The sequence below is a fragment of the Hemiscyllium ocellatum genome, chromosome 9, assembly GCF_020745735.1.
Source record: "Hemiscyllium ocellatum isolate sHemOce1 chromosome 9, sHemOce1.pat.X.cur, whole genome shotgun sequence".
Lineage (NCBI taxonomy): Eukaryota > Metazoa > Chordata > Chondrichthyes > Orectolobiformes > Hemiscylliidae > Hemiscyllium > Hemiscyllium ocellatum.
In genome coordinates, this window is record NC_083409.1 from 55042683 (window position 1) to 55058366 (window position 15684).

At 41.4% G+C, this 15684-nt stretch overlaps 1 protein-coding gene across 2 annotated transcripts in view; it reads left to right on the forward strand.

Annotated features, from left to right (window-relative positions):
* The first annotated feature begins 2563 nt into the window (after window positions 1–2563).
* Window positions 2564–15684, forward strand: part of pde4dip (phosphodiesterase 4D interacting protein) — a 465593-nt gene continuing 452472 nt past the window's right edge. For both annotated transcript variants that reach the window (XM_060830337.1, XM_060830338.1), the window contains exon 1: window positions 2564–2761. In XM_060830337.1, coding sequence (XP_060686320.1) covers window positions 2709–2761 — 53 coding nt within the window. In that variant the 5' untranslated portion in view covers window positions 2564–2708. The remainder of the gene's footprint in view (window positions 2762–15684) is intronic.

A 15684-nucleotide genomic window follows, 5' to 3' on the forward strand; every position in this document is an offset into this window, starting at 1 on the left:
ATAAGTCCTGCTAAGATTTGCTTTTCCAAAACACAACACCTCATGTTTATCTAAATTAAACTCCATCTGTCATTCCTCAGCCCACTGGTACTTTTGATCAAGATCCAGCATACTCTGAGGTATCCTTCTTCCTGTCCACTACACCTCCAATTTTGGTGTCATCGTAACTTGTAAAGAGATATTCACTGACACAACGGTCGAGTGGAGTCAGGAACCTGTGGTATTTCACAATGAGAACAAATTTGTTCCAAATAATGAGTGTCTTTGTTTTCTTCTTTCACCAACTGCTATAAGGAGTATAACCTTTTATAGTTGCCTATGCTGTAAATGCAATACATCTTCCTGTTAGTGAATAATATCCATAGTGTACTTTATTGGATAGCAATCCTGAAAGTCAGCAAACATACTCTACCCATCTTTATATCTCATCTTATTTTGGTAAGATCACGGGTCTCTTTACCAACTGATCAGTTGTATAATTACTCATAATTATTATTGTTTATATTATTACATATTGTTATTGGTATAATTAGTCCCCTCAGTAATTTAGAAGTTTGTGTGGGAGGCATAACCTTAATAGTTGATCCTCCAAATCATAAATAACAGAAGTGAAAATAGACTTTGGAAATCCACTTTACAATATAGAGAGGTCCAGGAGAATATTCAGCTATTGTGAGCAGTGGTTTACAATTCAGTAATATCAACAGTAACAAATGTTTTTCAAGTTTTACTGACATTTTTAAAAACGTAATAAATTTGAAATCTTTTTCTTATCATAAAACAGCCACAAAACCAAGCTCTGGCTTATAGTTGGTTCCCCCGTTAATTCAAACTATAGGTCATTCAGCCTCCGAAGTGTATTAAATAACTTAAACTATGCCTCCAATCCATTTACCTCTTATAACTAAATTTCCTTTAATAACATGTTCTCACAAATGTGTGGTGATCTTAGTTTGGTAGTTCCAGCATTTGCAAGATAAAATGCCACATTTTTATGACCTTTTGTGAGAAAAGCTTGCTTCCAGTATTTACTCTCAAATGGTCTAGCTGTAGTTTCAAGATCATGTCCTATTATTCTTGATTTATCCATAAACAATTTCTCTGAAGCTACCTAATCAAATCATTTTAATGCATAAAAAGCAAGAGAACTGCGGATGTTGCAGATCAGAAACAAAAACAGAAGTTGCTGGAAAAGCTCAGCAGGTCTGGCAACATCTGTGCAGAGAAATCAAAGTTAATGTTTTGGTTCGGTGGCCCTTCCTCACAGCTGCTGGTAGCTAGGATGGTAGCTAGCCCTTTAACACATAAACATGTCAGATCAATCTTCTAAAGGAGTTTCAACTAGATTTATGTAAACCCTTCTCATTATTTAACCTCCAGTCCCTACTATTATTTTGGTGAATCTCCACAGTGCTCCTTCCAAGACCAATATGTTCTTCCTAAAGTTGGGTGCCCAAAATGGAATATCATACTTCTCCATCTGAATTCTCTTGCCTAATCCTGCTTAATATGGTTATTAGGCTCTGTCATTTCCTTTTAGGCAAATAGTCTCCACCAAAACATGGAGTGAGAGGTCAGATAGCTCAGTTGGCTAAACATCTGATTTGCAACATAGAGTAACGCCAATAGCATGGGTTCAGTTCTCACTAGGTTACCACGAAGGACTTGGATTAAGCGGCGGCACGGTGGCACAGTGGTTAGCACTGCTGCCTCACACCGCCTGAGACCCGGGTTCAATTCTCGACTCAGGCGACAGACTGTGTGGAGTTTGCACGTTCTCCCCGTGTCTGCGTGGGTTTCCTCTGGGTGCTCTGGTTTCCTCCCACAGTCACAAAGATGTGCGGGTCAGGTGAATTGGCCATTCTAAATTGCCCGTAGTGTTAGGTTAGGGGTATGGGTGGGTTGCGCTTCGGCGGGTCGGTGTGGACTTGTTGGGCTGAAGGGCCTGTTTCCACACTGTAAGTAATCTAATCTAATCTAAGCCACCGCCAGTCTTCTGTCTCGAGTGAGATAATATCTGCACACTCTTAGTGTTTTATAGCATTTTCTGTTATTCTTTTTGACAAGGTGTTCAAATGCCTGTGCGAACCAGCACTGGGAATGTAACAATTTCTTCACGGCAGTCCCAAATGGGATACTTGTTCCTTTCGCTTAACAACATCAGACAATTGAAATTCTTTGAAGTTTACTCAAAATTTAGGAAAAAATGAGGTGTGTCAGCATCAGATCTTCTGCAACGATTAATGTTCTTCTAGATATAATGTGTTCTATTGAGGGACTTTTAAAAACAAAGCAGTCTTTCTTCAGCATGGCAATTTTTCAGTTCTGGAAATTTATTTTTTGAGGTGGGGGAAAGTTCTTGGTCAGATCCTGACAAGGTTTGGAGTGACTCCAGTTGGACAATGATGACACTTCAGAGCCTACCTGGCAGTGCCACTCCTTGGCGCTGGCTGTATCATTAGGGTCAGGAGGCTGAGAACGTGCAGGCAGGCAGAGAGAGAGCTTCACGAGTGTGAGCGTGCGTGCGCGCTCCCCTTTCTCTCATCAGCCGCCTTGACAGCTGCACACTCTCACACACACACACACACAGACACGGTGCAGCCATGCATCCTCCTCATCTCACCCTCCAGCTAACCTACCAGATGGATTAACGCACCTCCAATTCTCTGGATGTCGCCAGGAACCGTTCCACACAGACAGACTGGGGAATGGATTGGAGTTGGGAACAGGATGAAACATGGAAATGCAGCACCACAGGAAGGTAAGCGCAGTCAATTGAAATATAGAGCGTCAGGTCAGCTGGAAAATTTGGTATGAATTGCCTGTATCTTTGTTGCGATTGGACGCTGTCTCCATCCAGTGTTTGATGGTCACTGGAAGGATGACCATGCTCCTGGTGGTTCTTGTTGCCAAACTGTGATTTTTCGCCAGCAGTTCAAGGGTTTTGCTGCAGCCCTTGGCTATTTATTCCTATGCAGAATTTCTCGCTCTCTAGGAGGTTACATGCGGCAGCTTGTCTCCAAAAAGTCTTGTCTTCGATTGAAAGATTACCCGTGGGTCCTAAAGCACCCCACTACCACAGCCACCACCCCGGATTTATATCTTGCTTTAGTTTAAACAATAGTATTTGGGACAACTGGCTATTAATGAACGATATCTGGGTTCAAATAAACATCTACGCTTTAAAGCAGATCTATTATGACCACCTTTGCCTCTCACTTGTTAGAATATGATGGGAAGGGACAGACGGTTTCTGAAATTATTTATGGTAAATATCATTATGGGTCAAATCAAAGTTCAACATTTGAAATAGTCGAAGGGGCGTCTCAGTATGTAACATCCTGAATATTTGCTATTATTATCTTCTACAATCATATTCGTCGGCCTTAGGAGGGAGATGTTTACCTCGCTGAAGGATTTGAATAGTGTGATAAACCTGGAAGAAAACCTGAGAGAGTTCGTGTTTAGTTCATCGAGTTTTATGTAAAGAACTGTAAAAAAAAAGGCCAAAATGTAATTTGACAAGAGGTATTAAAAATCAACTTTTAAAAGGATAGCAAGTGATGCATCTTTACAATGTAGATTGAATGTGTGAGAATCTATAATTGCTTACCCAGGTAAAGGACCAAGACCCAGAGAGCAAGAGAGAATCAAGTTTAAAGCAGTGAAATAGACGATAATAAATCAGTAATAAGTATTGTTGAGTCTGAAGATTGTAGCAGAGGGAAACATTATACAGGAAGGAGTCATAAAATTTTGATATCCTTGGGAAGAACATGCTAGAAAAGAAAATTGCAGAATATGTTTTGATTTCAAAATTTACGAAATGACTGGTATGACATTTAGCTATTCTCTGCAAACCCTGCATTTAACTCAGCACTTGCTATTAAGAGGAAGAAGTGTGACAGCAAAGAAGGCATGGACACCATGGTGCTGATGTTAAATTTAATGTAGGCTGGTTAGTTCTGAATGGTGTACTGACTGCATCACGTCATTTTTGTGAATTTTGACAGTGCTGAGGACAGGGCAGACCAACCAAAGCTCCTATTTATTTGAATATCAATGTTATTACTGAAGAAAAAGAACTTGTTCTTTTAAAATAAATCCGACTGAAAAATAAAACCTGTTGTAACTCATTGATGGTACTTTGGCAGCCTCAAGTTGAGCTTCACCTTGGCCATTTAGTTGAATTGTTTCCTCTAAATATCAATAAGATATTTTCCATTACGGTGTATATATCGACTGCTTATCATTTAATTGGTTCTAATAATTTGCAATGTATCTAAACAGAATACAGTAACACTAGTGAAATTAAGAAACTGGAACTTTATATCAGCTGTCCCTTCCACACTGGATTGGTTTGGGAGGTGATGGACATAAGATTAGATAAATAGTTATTTGAGGAGGGGTGTATTTGCTGTGCCTGCTGCCTTCTATTTTCACTAGTGCTTTACCAATGGTTGGGTTGGTGGCATTTATTATTAAACCAGCCGCAGATGGGGCCCTTACAACTTGAGAAGTTCACCTATAAGGCTCGTGTCTTTCTTGCAGCCTGAGGAGATTTCCTTTCTGATTGGGATCCCATACAGCAAATGTTGACATAAGATGCCCCTGCTTCCTCCTTCATGATTGACAGAAACAAGTATGCTCCAGCAATTCCTGAATCTGCTTTTACTCCTGGCCTTATCGACAATTACAGTCATAGTATTAGCCACCTTCCCTGGTGGTGCTGCTGAAGCCATAGCTACAGCTCTTGGAAGGGAAATAGCATCTGCCTCTCTGAAGCAGGGTATGACCACAAAAATCTAATTGTCTGAAAAGTAAAGTTCAGCAGTGAATATCAGGTAAAACAGAGATGACCCTCCACCTCAACTTTCTGGCAGGTGGGAAGGGCTACCTGAAAGGAAAAAAAAAGCAGTAAAACTTGTGAATGACACAATTTGTTCTGAGATGTCTTATTTACTTCAAAATGGAGGTCTAGTATGACTAATGCCTTCATTTCCAAGTGTTAGCTTTTTAATTTTTTTATTTGCTTTTGTCCAGGAAGGAGCTGTGGCACTTAACTGAATAATTCAATCCTCTTATAAATATGAACTTAATGTTTCAACATAAATATTTATTTAAAGCAGTAATCCGTGAAAAGGTTACCAATCAGCTCATCTGCAGATAGTCGCTGGATGTATCAAACATTGAATTGAATTTTTAAAATATTTATAATTTTTAAGTTTTTGAATTACCTTTCGAAAAACCTTAGAATTTATCAGATTAGAAATTCCAAGTAAGGAAACATGATGGAGTGGATTTTCAATTTAAGGCCCAACATAAAATTGGCATTGTAGATTGCATTGCCAGTGGTGATTTTCATTTTTATTGAAATCAATAAAATTATATAGAAGTTCCAAAATAGAAACATATCATGCAGCTGAACAGTAGGGTTTCATGTTCTATAGGAACATATTTCATTTAAGGGGTTAGCCATTTTTGATTTTATTTTTAACATTGTGAGCCTGAATTTGAAAACATATGAACATATAAATCAGCAGCAGAAGTAATCCATTCAGACCCTTGAAACTGTTTTGCCATTCAACAAGACTGTATCTGATTTGATAGTAATCTCAAATCTACATGACTGCCGAGAGTTACAATTCAAGAATAGCAAGCCAAATCAAATCAGCCTCAGTATCAATGGATTTATAACACAGTGAAATTAAAACATTCAATGAACCTTAAAATTGCCCAATTGTTCCTAACCAGATTTTATGGACAACAGATCTTGGACACCAAGTTTATAACTTCAACAAAAATTAACCATTTATTATCAATAATGTAACTTTAGCAGAACACAGCTAAGCAACAATGTAATCTAACTAATAGCTATGTCCTAAAGCCTAACCTTTTTGATCATAACCCCCACTCTCACATAGTTAAGGGATGAATTAATAAGGAAATAGAAAATTGTCATTTGCCAGTACAATAGACTATTTCAAACAATGGATACCAGACCTTCATGAAATCCTTGGACAATGGTTTGTTCATAGGCAAATGTAACTGTATGTCTTAGAGTCATGGAGTCAGAGAGATGTACAGCATGGAAACAAACCTTTTGGTGCAACCATCCATGCAGACCAGATATCCTACATTAATCCATACCCATTTGCCAGCATTAGGCCAATATCCCTATAAATCCTTCCTATTCATTTACCCACGCAGGTGTCTTTTTAATGTTATACCAGCATCTACCACTTCTCTGGCAGCACATTCCATACATGCACCACCCTCAGTGAAAAAGTTGCCCCTTAGGTCTCTTTTATATCCTTCCCTTCTCACCCTAAACCTATTCCCTCTAGTTCTGGACTCCCCCACCCTAGGGAAAAGACCTTGTCTATTTATCCTATCCATGCCATTCATGATTTAATAAACCTCTATAAGGTCATTCCTCAGCCTCCGACACTTCAGGGAAAATAGCCCCAGCCTATTCAGCCTCTCCCTGTAGCTCAAACCCTCCAACCCTGTCAACATCCTTATAAATCTTTTCTGAACCCTTTCAAGTTTCACAACATCTTTCCTATAGCAGCAAAACCAGAATTGCACACAGTATTCCTAAAGTGGCATAACCAATGTCTTGTACAGCCGTACAATGACCTCCCAACTCCTATACTCAATGCACTGACCAATAAAGACAAGCATACTGAATGCCTTCTTCACCACCCTGTTTCCCTGCAACTCCACTTTCAAGGAACTGTGAACCTGCACTCCAAGGTCTCCTTGTTCAGCAACACTTCCCAGGATCTTACCATTAAGTGTATAAGTCCTGCCCTGATTTGCCTTTCCAAAAGGTGACACCTCACATTTATCTAATTAAACTCTATCTGCCACTGTTTGGTCCATTGGACCACCTGATCAAGATCCGTTATGTTTTGAGGTAACCTTCTTTGCTGTCCACCACACCTCCAATTTTAGTGTTGTCTGCAAACTTACTAACCATATCTTCTTTGTTCATATCTAGTTCATTTATATAAATGACAAAAACAATGGACCCAAAACCAATCCTTGTGGCACACCACTTGTCACAAGTCTTCAGTTTGTAAAGCAACCTTCCACCACTTCACTCTGTCTTGCACCCCTGAGCCAGTTGTGTATTTAAATGTCTAGTTCTCCCCGTATTCCATGTGTCTTAATCTTGCTTAAAAAAGATTTTCCTCTTCCTGACCTCTCCGCCCCCACCCCACTCCGGCCTATCACCCTCACCTTGACCTCCTTCCACCTATCCCACCTCCATCGCCCCTCCCCCTAGTCCCTCCTCCCTACCTTTTATCTTAGCCTGCTTGGCTCTCTCTCTCTTATTCCTGATGAAGGGCTTATGCTCGAAACGTCGAATTCTCTATTCCTGAGATGCTGCCTGGCCTGCTGTGCTTTGACCAGCAACACATTTGCAGTCTTAATCTTGCTTACCAATCTACCATGAGAAACCTTGTTGAATGACTTCTTGAATTCTGAAGTCATTGATCAATGCCAACAGCTTCAGCAGACTTCCACCAACATTCATTCATTTCTTATAAAAAAGATCAAAGAACTGCAGATCCTGCAATTCAGAAACAAAACAGAATATGATGGAGAAACTCAACAGGTCTGGCAGCATATGTGGAGAAAAGGCAGAGTTAACATTTCAAGTCTTTCTTCAGAACTGAGTTCAGAACTGAGCTCCAGAACTGCCGAGTTACTTCAGCAATTTCCGTTCTTGTTACTTAGTTCTTAGACTGGATTCCTTTCTGCGAACATTCAACAGATAGAAAACTAGATAGATCAAAACAACGGCAGCCACCAGATCTCCCAAAGATCACTCTCCTGCCAAAGCCCAGTCAGAACTGTGCTTTTTCTCTTTCTAATCAACATTCTTGGTGGTTAGCTGGTTAGCACTGGTCTTCCTTAATTGACTAGCAGAGTAATAATCTCAGGATTACTACCAGTGCCATGTGCTACTGAGGCGAGAAACAGGGAGCGAGTGCAGCTAAACACATGGCTACAGGGCTGGTGCAGGAGGGAGGGCTTCAGATACGTAGATCATTGGAGTACCTTCTGGGGAAGGTGGGACCTGTACATGAAGGACAGATTGCACTGAAATTAGAGGGGCACTAATGTCCTGGGAGGGATATTTGCTACTGCACTTCGAGAGGGTTTAAACTAGTTTGGCAGGGGGCTGGAAACCAGAGCTACAGATCAGAGGAAAGGGTAATTGTTGAACGGGCAGAAATGGAATGCTCACAGTCTGTCAGGAAGGATACCCAGTTGGTTGGGCAAAGGGATGGATTAAAGTGTGTCTTTTTCAATGCAAGGAGTGTCGGGAATAAGAGTGATGAACTTAGAGTATGGATCAGTACTTGGAACTACAATGTTGTGGCCAAAATGGTGACGTGGATTTCACAGGGGCAGGAATGGTTGCTAAATATTCCAGAGTTTAGCTCTTTTAAAAAGAATATGGAGGGGGGGTAAAAAAGGAGGAGGAGTAGCATTGTTAATTAGAAAGTGCATCACAGCTGCAGAATAGAAGGTTGTTGAGGAGGGTTTTTTCTATTGAGTCAGCACAGGTGGAAGTCAGTAACAGGAAAGGAGCAGTCACTTTATTGGATGTTTTGTGCAGACCGCCCCCCCACCCCCCACCCCCACCCCACCCCCCACCCATAGTAGCAGAGAGATGGAAGAATAGATTGGACAGCAAATCTTGGAAAGGTGCAGATGTAACAGAGTTGTTGTTAAGGGTGACTTCAACTTCCCCAATATTGATTGGAACCTCCTTATTGCAGATGGTCTGGATGGAGCCAACTTTGTCAGTTGTGTCCAGGAGAGATCCCTGACTCAATACGTAGATAGGCCCACTAGGGGCAGGCCATATTCCATTTGGTGCTAGGCAACGAGCCAGGCCAGGTGTTAGATCTCTCAATAGGAGAGCATTTTGGTGACAGTGACCGCAACTGTCTCACCTTTACCATAGCCATGGAAAGGGATAAGAACATACAGTGTAGGAAGGTATTTAATTGGGGGAGGGGAAATTATACTGCTGTTAGTTAGGAATTGTGAAGTATAATTTGTGTACAATTGTTCTACGGGAAAGGCACTACAGAAATGTGGAGGCTGTTTAAGGAGCATTTATTGCGAGTGTTGGACAACTTTGTCTCACTGAGACAGGCAAGGAATGGTAAGGTGAAGAAGGCTTGGATGACAAGAGCAGAGGATCTTCTCGTCAAAAGGAAGAATGAAGCTTACTTAAGGTTGAGGAAGTCAGGATCTGGCATAGCTTTAGAGGATTACAGGAAAAAAAACTCAAAAATGGACTGAGGAGAGCTAGGAGGGGGCCTGAAAATGTCTTGGTGGGAAGGATTAGGGAAAATGCAAAGGCAATCTACATGTATGTGAAAAATAAGAGAATGATCAGAGAGAGGGTAAAGCTGATCAGGGATAGTGGAGGGAACTTGTGCCTGGAGTCTGAAGAGGTTAGGGAGGGCCTAAATGAGTTTTTTGCTTCAGTATTCAGTGGAGAGAGGGACCTTGTTGATAGTGAGAACACCGTGGACCAGGTAATTAGGCTTGAACAGATTGATATTAAAGAATGGATGAGCTGGAAATTCTGGGAAGCATCAAGCTAGATAAGTCCTCAGGGCCGGACCAGAAATATCTGAAGATACTACGGGAAGCGAGGAATGAGATTGCTGCGTCTCTGGTGATGATCTTTGCATCCCCACTCTCTAACCAGATGATTGGAAGGGAGGCAAATGTTGTTCCTCTGTTCAAGAAAGGGAATAGGGAAATCCCTGGGATTTACACACCAGTCAGTCTTAAGTCTGCGAGGAGAAAGTGAGGACTGCAGATGCTGGAGATCAGAGCTGAAAATGTGTTGCTGGAAAAGCGCAGCAGGTCAGGCAGCATTCAAGGAGCAGGAGAATCGATGTTTCGGGCATGAGCCCTTTTTTTTCAGTCTTAAGTCTGTGGCAAGCAGGGTACTGGAAAGGATTCTGAGAGATAGGATTTATGACTATTTCAAAAGAACACAGTTTGATTAAAGATAGTCAGCTTGGCATTGTGGGGGAAGGTCAAGCCTCACAAGCCTTATTGAGCTCTTTGAGGACGTGATGAGACTCGTTGAAGGTCAAGTTGTGGATGTGGTGTATATGGATTTCAAAGAGCATTTGATAAGGTTTCCCATGGTAGGCTCATTCAGAAAGTTAGGAAGTAAGGGATACAGGAAAATTCGGCTGTCTGGATACAGAATTGGCTGGCCGAAAGAAGATAGCGAGTGGTAGTGGAAGGAAAGTATTCTGCCTACAGGTCAGTAACCAGTGATGTCCCGCAGGGATCTGTTCTTGGGCCTCTGCTCTTTGTAGTTTTTATAAATGACTTGGATGAAGAGGTGGGAGAGTGGGTTAGTAAGTCTGTCGATGACACGAAGGTTAGTGGTGTTATAGATAATTTTTTTCATTAGATTACCTACAGTGTGGAAACAGGCCCTTCGGCCCAACAAGTCCACATCGACCCGCCGAAGCACAACCCACCCAGACCCATTCCCCCACATTTATCCCTTCAACTAACACTACGGGCAATTTAGCGTGGCCAATTCACCTGACCCGCACATCTTTGGACTGGTGGGAGGAAACTGGAGCACCCGGAGGAAACCCACGCAGACACGGGGAGAACGTGCAAACTCCACACAGTCAGTCGCCTGAGGTGGGAATTGAACCCGGGTCTCAAGCGCTGTGAGGCAGCAGTGCTAACCACTGTGCCACCGTGCCGCCCACATCGATAATATCGAGGGCTGTTGCAGGCTACAGCATGGCGTCGACAGAATGCAGAATTGGGCTGAGAAGTGACAGATGGAGTTCAGCCTGGACAAATGTGATTCATTTTGGAGGGTCAAATTTGAATGCTGAATACAGTATGAAGGATGAAGGAACAGCGGGATCTTGGAGTCCACATAAATAGATCTGTCAGAGTTGTCCCCCAAGTTGATCAGATTGTTAAGAATGGTGTTTTGGCTTTCATTAACAGGGTGGGGAATTGAGTTTAAGAGCCCCCAAGGTTTTGATGCAGCTCTATAAAACCTTGGTTAGACCATACTTGGAATATTGTGTCTAGTTCTGCTCGCTTCTTTATAGAAAGGACGTAGATCCTTTACAGAGGGTGCAGAGGAGATTTATCAGAATGCTGCCTGGATTGGAGGTCTTGTCTTATGAAGAGAGGTTGAGCGAGCTCGGGCTTTTTACACTGGAGAGAAGGAGGAAGAGAGGTGACTTGATAGAGGTATACAAGGTAATGAGAGGCATAAATAGAGTAGATAGCCAGAGACTTTTCCCCAGGGCAGAAATGGCTGTCACGAGGGGTCATAATTTTAAGATGATTGGAGGAAGGTATAAGGGAGATGTCAGAGATAGGTTCTTTATGCAGAGATTGGTGGGTGCATGGAATGCACTACCAGCGGTGGTAGTGCAGTCACAGACATTAGGGGCACATAAACACATGGATGGCAATAAATTGAGGGGTTTGTAGGTTAGATTGATCTTAGATTAATATAAATGCTCGGCCCAACATCATTGTCCAAAGGGCTTGTACTTTGACTGCATTGTTCTATGTTCTCACCATGTGATAGATGCTAAACTAACTGACCTGTGGTTTTCTGCTTTCTGTCTCCCTCCATTCTTGAATAAAAGGAGTTACATTTGCTATCGTCTAACCTAATAGAACCATCTCCGAATCAAAGGAATTTAGAAAAATTATAGCCAGTGCATCAGCTATCTTGCTAGCCACTTTGCTTAAGTCCCCAGAATGACTCATAGAATCTCTACAATGCAGAATGAGGCCATGCAACTCATTACATCTGCATTGATTATCCAAAGAGCATCCCATCAAGACCCAGTCCCTGACCCTATCCCTTAATTCTGCATTTAACATGACTAATCCAGCTGCACATTCCTAGACACTACAGGAATTTTAACATGGTCATAAGACCTGCACAGCTTTGGATTTTGGGAGGAAACCAGAGCAGTAAACAGAAACCCACACAGAGCACTGGGAGAATGTGAAACCTTCACATAGACACCCAAAGCTGGAATTGAACCATGGTCCCTGTTGCTGTGAAGTAGCAATATTGACCATTGAGCCAATGTGCTGCCCTGAAAACCCAGGAACTTGTCAGCTTGCAGATCGAACAGTTTACTCAGTATGATATGTTTCGGATTTTCCCGAGTTCCTCTCTGCTTTCCATTTCTTGATTTACCACTGAGATGCTAGCTGTGTCCTCTATAATAAAGACTGATGCTCGATTAATCTGCCATTTCTTTATTATTGTCCATGATTAATTCTTCAGTCTAAATTTCTGTCGGACCAATGCTCACTTTCAGTCTTTCCATGTTTACATATTTATAGACATTCTTATTGTCTATTTTTATATTTCTGTTGTTTTTCTCGTACTCTAACTTTGTCCCTCTTTGTAATTGTTTGATCATTCTTTGCTGTTTTTCACATTCTACCCAGTCCACTGACCTGCCACTGATCTTTACAAAATTATATGCTTTTTCTTTTAGTTTGATACACTCTTTGATCTTTCTGGTTAACCACAAATGGTGAATATGTTCCTTGAATCTTTTTCTTACTCGTTGGAATGTATCAATTCTGAGCATTCTGAAATATTTCCTTAAATGGTGCAATTGCATCTTTGTTGATTTATACTTTAATCATCATTTCCCAATTCACTTTAGCCAGCTTTTATGCGCTCATAATTAGCCTTACAATTTCTTGAAAAACAATCTCAAACCCACGCTGTCTCCCTCAAACTGAATATAAAATTCATTCATATTATGGTTGCTGTGATCTTGGAGCAGCTTCACTTTGAGATTGTTAATTAATCCTATCTCATTGCACAATTCCAGCACACTGTATTAAGTGCCAATCAAACATTTAAGTGATCAGTGTTGGCTCTTTGCAAGAGCTGCCAGCCAATCATTGTAGCCTGTGCTACTGGAGTGATGGCAGCTCTTAACAATTTGCACAGAGGAGGTCCAGGATCAGTGAGGAACTTGACCACAGGTGAATGAAGTGGGAGAGAAGGATCACTGACTGGGAGAGCTGGAAATTTAAAAGAAAGATCGAGAAGTGGATAGTCCCCGTTCCTTCCCAGTGCTAGATTAATCTGCAGCCTACAAGCAAACCTAATGGGGTTTTACTTTTCAGGCTTCTGAATCGAGCTACAAGCAAACCTAATGGGGTTTTACTTTTCAGGCTTCTGAATCGAGCAACAGTGGGATTACACCCGCAAATATGTTTCAATTGGTGGAAGAGAGGAAAGACCATCTCCACAAGTATTCTTGCCCTGAACTTAATTCAGGTAGAGGCAGGTTGGTGGTGGGGATACCTTGATTAAATGCACCTCTACCTTCAAACTTGCCTCCACGAATGTCATTAAATTCCATCCATGATTTTCTCCATACCATTTGTTTAACTTGAACTTCATATTTACATAACTTTCAGTTTCTTTATACTGTGTCAAAGTGCCTGACTTTAAAGTCTGACCTGAATCTATCTTAAATCAGTCAAAATTCCTTTAATGCAATTTCTTGAAACATTTATGAAGACCTTTCTGTTAGCCTTGATATTGCTTGCAAGTATTTTGAAAGTTTATTTTGCAACACTTTTAATTGATTCTGTTTATTTCCATTTCTTTTGGTTTACATTCTCTTACCATATTTGTTGACCATGGTTGCTTAACCACAAAAGTAGAGCTTTTGGGTGGAGTCTGTAGCGAGATTTGTGCCGTAATTAGGTGAGCAGTCTGGTGAGGCCAATCTCAAAGTCAAAGTCATCTTTAATGCATTTGCTTGGCCAGACAACTTGCCAATTAGAGGGATGACAGCTTGTTAAATGGCTTATTAACAGCCCAACTTGTCTCATTAAGGTTCAGCTTCCCATTTTACCAAATGCATTGAAAAGCTAGGCATCAAGATTCTCGACATGGAAGTCAGAGCAGATACTTGGTGACTTCAACCTACTGTTTGTACCAAATGCCTTCCATATTGGACACCAGAAAACATCTCGGGCATATTCCATCGGCACCAGCAACATGCAACCCCACATTAGGGATATTGGCATCCAACATGAATCAGCCTGTAAGATTCCTCATGGCACATATCCTATCCACTTACATAATACTTCTGCACGACCAGCAATTACTAGGGTAATGCTGCAGCAAGGACACATTAGGTTAGGGGTGTGTATTAGCGAAGAAGATAAATAGGGTGGTCAGTAGGACTTTAAACTACTGAGTTGGATGGAAGGGAAAGTGAAAGCGACAGTGAGTATGGAGTTAAGTGGAAAGATAAGCAACAGGATAGCATATGTGCAGTCGGATCTAAACTCGAGGCAGACTGGGAATGCAGCAAAAAGGAAGGATAACTTAGGACATCTTATGACTTCCAATATCTCTAATGATAAAGTTAGCATTAAGGCACTTTACCTGAATGCTTGTAGCATTCATAACAAAGCAGATGAACTAATGGCACAGATCATAGTGAATGATTATGATGTGGTGGGCATCACGGAGACATGGTTGCAGGGGGGTCAGGACTGGCAGTTAAACCTCCAAGGATTTTCAACTTATCAAAAAGACACGGAGGTCGGCAGAGGGGGTGGGTTGCCTTGTTAGTTAAGAACAAAATTAAATCTATGGCACTGAATGACATAGCGCCAGAGCGTCAGATGATGTGGAGTCTGTGTGGGTGAAATTGAGGAACCACAAAGGCAAACAAACTTAATTGGAGTTGTGTACAGACCTTCTAACAGTGGTCAGGACCAGGGGCGCAATATGTACCGGGAAATAGAGAAGGCATGTCAGAAAGGCAAGGTCACAGTGATCATGGGAGACTTCAATATGCAGGTGGACTGGGTAAATAATGTTGCCAGTGGATCCAAAGAAAGGGAATTCATGGAATTCTTACATGATGGCTTTTTGGAACAGCTTGTCATGGAGCCCACAAGGGAGCAGGCTATTCTGGACCTAGTGCTTTGTAATGAACCAGACTTTATAAATGATCTTAAAGTAAGGGAACCCTTAGGAAGCAGCGATCATAATATGGTAGAGTTCAGTCTGCAGTTTGAAAGAGAGAAGGCAAAATCGGATGTAATGGTGTTACAGTTAAATAAAGGTAATTATGAGGGCATGAGAGAGGAACTGACAAAAATAGACTGGAAGCAGAACCTAGCGGGGAAGACAGTAGAGCAAAAATGGCAGGAGTTTGTGGGTATAATTGAGGACACTGTACATAGGTTCATCCCCAAGAAAAGAAAGATATTCCAGGAGGGATTAGACAGCCATGGCTGACAAAGGAAGTCAGGAAATGTATTAAAGAAAAAGAGAGATCCTATAAAGTGGCCAAGAGCAGTGGGAAATCAGAAGATTGGGAAGGCTACAAAAACAAAGAGGATAACAAAGAGAGTACTAAGGAAGGAGAGGATCAAATATGAAGGTAGGCTAGCCAGTAATATTAGAAATGATAGTAAAAGTTTCTTTCAATACATAAGAAACAAATGACAGGCAAAAGTAGACATTGGGCTACTTCAAACTGATGCTGGAAGCCTAGTGATGGGAGATAAGGAAATAGCAGGAGAACTTAACAAGTACTTTGTGTCAGTTTTCACAGTGGAAGA